A 5,802-nucleotide genomic window follows, 5' to 3' on the forward strand; every position below is an offset into this window, starting at 1 on the left:
ATCCACTGGAAGAAATGAAGCTCAATAACCAAGAGTAAGAAAGATGGAGGGTTAGGATTCAAAGATTTGAAGTGCCAGAATGTGGCCCATTTTAGTAAACAAGCATGGAGAGCTATGAAAAATCCAAATGCAATTTGGGTTAAAGTATTTAAGGCTGTCTATTTTCCTAATAGCAACTTTTGGGATGCCAAAATTTAGAGGAACGCATCGTGGTTATGGAAGAGTATTTTAATAGGAAGAGAACTTCTCAAAAGAAAGGATAAATGGAGTATAGGAAGCGGATCTCAAGTCAATATTTGGAGAGATAGATGGATATTCGGAGAAATCAAATCTGAAATTACTGAAAATTCCAACATTCAAAAGGTGGAGGAAATTATAACAAAAGGAATAGGGTGGAATGTTTCAAAAATCAAAGACCTTTTTCCACATGAAGTATGTAAGCAGATTCTAAAAACCCCCATAAGCATAGTAAGGAAGGAAGACTCGTTATTTTGGCCCTTGAGGGAAGACGGCAATTATAGCATAAAAATAGGGTATCAAGCGGCAAGATTGGAGACACTGGAAGGCTTGAGCAAGTATCCATCTACAAGCACTGATAACCGGGAACTCTGGAAGAAAATTTGGAATATGAATGTTCCATCAAAAATCAGGATATTTTTGTGGAAGGCAGCTCAAAATATTATTCCAGTAAACTCTAATCTATACAAAAGAAGGCTACGAGACAACTCAATATGTTCAATTTGCCAAAAGGAAGAAGAAATGGTGGAGCATGCGGTGTTGCTTTGTGAATGGACTAGGGAAACTTGGTCTGGTGCACAATGCCATTGCATACCCACCAAATACACAGTAACATCATTTGATAAGTGGTTGATAGACAACATTTTAAATATCAGAAGGAGTGGAGGGGATGACCAGAAAGACAGAATCAGCAGAATTGGATTTCTATCTTGGGAAATATGGAAAGTAAGAAACAAGGCAGTATTCCAGGAACAACAAACAAATCCCAAAAGCACTATCATAAGAGCTTAATTAATGGAGAGAATTTATAGAGAAGCAACAAAATAGAAGAGGACAGTAACTAAAGTGTTCAAAAAAAGTAGCACTCAACAAGTAAAATGGAGACCTCCTCCTGCAAATTGGCTTAAAGCTAATGTTGATGCTGCCTTTGATAAGGAAACTGGAGATGGGGCAATTGCTATAGTATTCAGGAATAATAAAGGAGAATTAAAATTGGAATTCTCAGGAAGAATTAAAGCTCACTCTAGTTTAGCAGCTGAGGCAAATGCAATTAGACAAGCACTTATAATAGTGAAAAATCTGGAAATGGGAAGAACGCTTATTGAATCAGACAACCAACAATTAATTCAGCTAACAAACTCGAACAGATTGCAGGCGTCGTGGTACATGTATCCTACACAAGAAATTGTGGAAATATTAAGAAAAGATAAATTCAGAATATCTTGATAATAGAGTCGGCAGACGTAAGACAACGAGAGTACAGAGAGAGGATATGGGAGTGCTGAGTGCGATTGGAGGAAGCTTCAAATCTGGGGTGCAAAGCTTCACAGGGTGTTAGGCAACATGGAGATCGCAGAAAATAAGGGGTACTGAGGTCCCTGCGGCGTTGACCGTTCTAGCTAGGAGCAGCTGCAGAGACGACGGGCGGCGAGCTTCACGCAATACCAAAAATTGGAGACACTACAACGAAGGAAGCAAAGAGGAACAAACTTCGGCGGTATGTGACAGCAAAGAGAACCTGGAACACTGTGGACTCAAGCGGTGACTCAACCTCTGAGGCGGAGCTTCTTGTCGAGGTGATGCCAACAGAGAGACCTGATGTGGACTTCATAAACCAGATCGCGCATTGATTCCAAACCTGAAGATCAGTCGAAAAGTGAAATTAAACACATCATGCCATGGAGGCCATGGGAGCTTGTCTCTTGGTGCTAAAATTCAACGTTTTGGAAGAGAAGATTAGATTGGAATTTGAGTTTGGGCGGGTTGGGTTATGGATTCAGATAGGATTTAGGTTTAGTCCTAAAAATGTCCCAAAAAAAAAATCATTTATCAGTCTTGCAAGATTGAATCAGCCTAATATAACAAAAGGCATATAGATTTTTTAATTAAAAATATAGGTTTAATTTAAACTAGTTGCTAATTAATATTTATTAAACTACTCTTCCACAGAGTAACCACCTTGTTGTTCTTAGTTTCTTGCTCTTGCTCCTCTATTATTTTTTTAATCAATTGTTGATGCTCGTAATTCTCTATCTGTTTCTCTTCATTATAGTATATGTCAATTAGAATAAAAATTAATTTAGTTTGCTAGTTATTTAATGTATTCCTCTACAATTAATTATAATCTTGCATTAAATAACTATCGACTTAAACTAATTTTTATTTTAAACTAATGCTGAAGTTAAATTTTGGAATTGAAGGAACAACGTGAAGAACCCTAGCCCCCCACAGAAAATTTGAAATTTGAAATTGATTAGCTGAGTTGTGAGTATTATAATGATCATCCCGTCTGCCTTTCTGCTTGAACCAGGTCTTGGAACGAACATAGGGGCGCGCAAACGCTTTCAAAACTATAGTAGCGACTAGCTCACTAGCCGATAGAGATGCTACCTAAGCAGCGAAGCAGCCTAATACTAAAGTAAAGGATGAAAAGCAAGAATCGATTTTCTCAAGTTTTAACTTAAAAAAACTCCTTCAATTCAACAAAGTTGCTATGTATATCCAAGAGTCGCACACACCAGTTCTTTGCTATTAAATTATTCTTCCACCTTAACCTATGACAACAATAAAGAAGTCGCGTGGCCCACAAATTCAGCCCAACAGAATACACAAATTCAGTTACAATTTTAGTCTTTATTATCTTATCTTATCTTACCTTATCTTTTTTTTTTATCTTTCGTAGGCAATACTTTATATATATTTAGTTTTACCTTCACAATTCAATTCAAGCAATCAACAATCAATAAAATTTCTTTCACAATTTTATCATGGTATCAGAGCCTTGGTATCCTCCTTGAAGAGGATACATAAACTATATCTTTCCAGTGAAAAATCACCCAACTTCTTTTTCAACCTCCTCTCACGATAAATAATCAATCTTTTAATTTAGCTCAGAACCCAACCAATCTCTATTACGTCCATTCAAGTAAAAATCCAACATTAGTCTTATTACGTCCATCCAAGTAAAAATCCAACATCAGTCTTGGTTACACCTGTTCTAACAGGAAACAACTATCATTCATGGAATAGTTACTATGGCCTGTATGCGTCTTTTTCCAGCAGTTTCATCTGCACCTTCTTCCGGGAGTTTCGTCTGCATTATGTTTCAGTAGTCATGTCTGCATTCTATTTCAGCAGTTCCATCTGCACTCTTATTGCGCTCCACACGCCCTCTTTTTTTTATCGCGCTCCACGCACCCTCTGAAGACCACTCTTATTGCGCCATACGCGCCCTCTAAAGATCAATCTTATTGCGCTCCACACGCCCTCTTTTTTTTATCGCGCTCTACGCACCCTCTGAAAACCACTCTTATTGCGCCATATGCGCCCTCTAAAGATCAATCTTATTGCGCTCTACGCGTTTATTTTTTCATTTTTCTTTTGAAGATCGCCGCTAAAGCACAGCATCTCCTTTTATATTTTTGCCGCCGTCAGCTCAAACTCAGCTGCACGCATCTTCCTCCGCGTCACCACGTCAGACGCGTTTTCCTCAACAATTTCATCGGAACTTATCCAAGTTGTGGATTATTGATATCTTTCATCCACCAGTTTGCGGGGGCGTATTAAACTCCACCTTAGCCCATGACAATAATAAAGAAGTCTCGTGACCCACAAATTTAACCCAACAGAATACATAAATTCAGTTACAATTTTAGCCTTTATTATCTTATCTTATCTTTATGTTATCTTCTTACTTATCTTTTTATCTTTCGTAAGCAATACTTTATATATATTTAGTTTTACCTTCGCAATTCAATTCAATTCAATCAATCAACGATCAATAAAATTTCTTTATCTATTCTTTAACAATTTTATCAATATTGATTATATAAAAAAAAATCACTTAGCGTTACTGCAAACATATATTGGGCCCTCATTTTTAATTAAAGAAATTCAAAACATAAAAATTTAGATCACACAGTTCACAAATGATGTTTATTTTAAAATCTTAATGCGTTGAATGACATGTGTATACGTGTATTGCTATATATCAAAATTTTCGAAAGCTAGAATTTTGATAGATTAAGAATGTAAAGGTATAGCCAATGAGTAATAGCTCAAATGGCATAGTCTCTCCATCCTCAACTAAGAAGTTGCAGGTTCGAGTCTCATATCTTTGGTAAAAAAAAAAAAAGAATGTAAAGGTATAACCATCCTTAAACTAAGGTAATAAGGCTCATGCATAATTGAAGTTATAAATTCAATTATAATTAAAAACTTTCATCTTTTTTACGTTATGGGTCTCGTCACTTTATTAAATGAGATTTTGTTATATCTATTCAATTTTGATCTATAAAGGAGTAACGTTGAAATTAAAATTTTTTAACAAATTAAACTATGGAAAATGATAAAGAAGCTGCAGATGGAATAAATTTGGTTGTTACCGTCAGTCATGTTTGCAGTTCTTGGGCCGTACGTGGAGAGTGAAGTAGCTTATTTTGCTTCAATCCCCAGCTTTCTCATTCAAATGAATCTTTCTCTCAGCTCTCTTTATACCAAAAACTTGGGAGATAATAATTGAATTGAATAATGTATGTACATAAGGATATACTTATATATATATAGCAGAATATGTATGCATCAATAATGTTACATTAAATAAACCAACAACAACAATAATAATATTATTAACATCATTTTGACGACTGTTTCCAAGTGAATGTATTCATCAGATTCATTTTGGTACGATTAGATAGATAACTTAAAAGAGTCATTTGGATATATACTGTTGATATTTTCTATATAGTCACTTTCTCATCTTCTCTCCTATATTTAGAAATTTTTAATTTAATAATGGGTAGGAATCTAATGTGTATGTCTATTGCTACAACCGCCGGCTCAACTTAAATATCGAAAATATTTGGTAACAAAAAAAAATTAGGCAAAAACAACCATAACTTATCAAAAACAGCCATAACTTGTCTTATTTAGCATTCATTAATTGTTGCGACAATTAATAAATGCTAAATAAGACAAATTCTAGTTATTTTTTTTTGTCTTCCTAACATTATTATATGGGTGGATCTCGTTTTAGAATTTTTAATTTTGTGGCTATAAGAACATTGAATTTCCAAATTTTATCAGCAAGTCAATCACGATGACATATTATATGCTTGAAAGTAATCAGCGAATTAAATAATATATATGACATGTGACATTCAATATCATCAAATTGACTATGAAGATATCACAATCAGAACCAATGCAGATTAATTAAAAGAGTAATTTTTGCTATGTGCTTGTCACAGTGCTAATTAACATTTAACAATTCCAGAACTCTGCTCTTTTCACCTTTGAAATGCTCTCAAGGACTTCCAATGGAGAAATGTAGCCCATCACTGTCACCCTTTTGCTCTCTACATCTATACTGAATGATGTTACTCCTGAGACAAAACATTAAAAACATGGAATCACAATTCTTTTCACCCTTCACTGTAGAATAAATAAATACTATAGTTACTGCTATTTTTAGAAGGGGTAAAAGTTGTAGCTTCTTTTTTTTTTTTAAACTCATTTATTTGTCACCGTTGCATACCCATCAGTTGTTCTAGCCTAGGGAATCTA

General features: G+C 34.9%; 1 protein-coding gene across 1 annotated transcript in view; it reads right to left on the reverse strand.

Annotated features, from left to right (window-relative positions):
• LOC107621972 (heavy metal-associated isoprenylated plant protein 30-like) overlaps window positions 5,287-5,802 on the reverse strand; it is a 1,538-nt gene continuing 1,022 nt past the window's right edge. The window contains exon 3 of the mRNA XM_016323922.2: window positions 5,287-5,621. Coding sequence (XP_016179408.1) covers window positions 5,500-5,621 — 122 coding nt within the window. The 3' untranslated portion in view covers window positions 5,287-5,499. The remainder of the gene's footprint in view (window positions 5,622-5,802) is intronic.

The sequence above is a fragment of the Arachis ipaensis genome, chromosome B10 (genome assembly GCF_000816755.2).
Source record: "Arachis ipaensis cultivar K30076 chromosome B10, Araip1.1, whole genome shotgun sequence".
Classification (NCBI taxonomy): domain Eukaryota; kingdom Viridiplantae; phylum Streptophyta; class Magnoliopsida; order Fabales; family Fabaceae; genus Arachis; species Arachis ipaensis.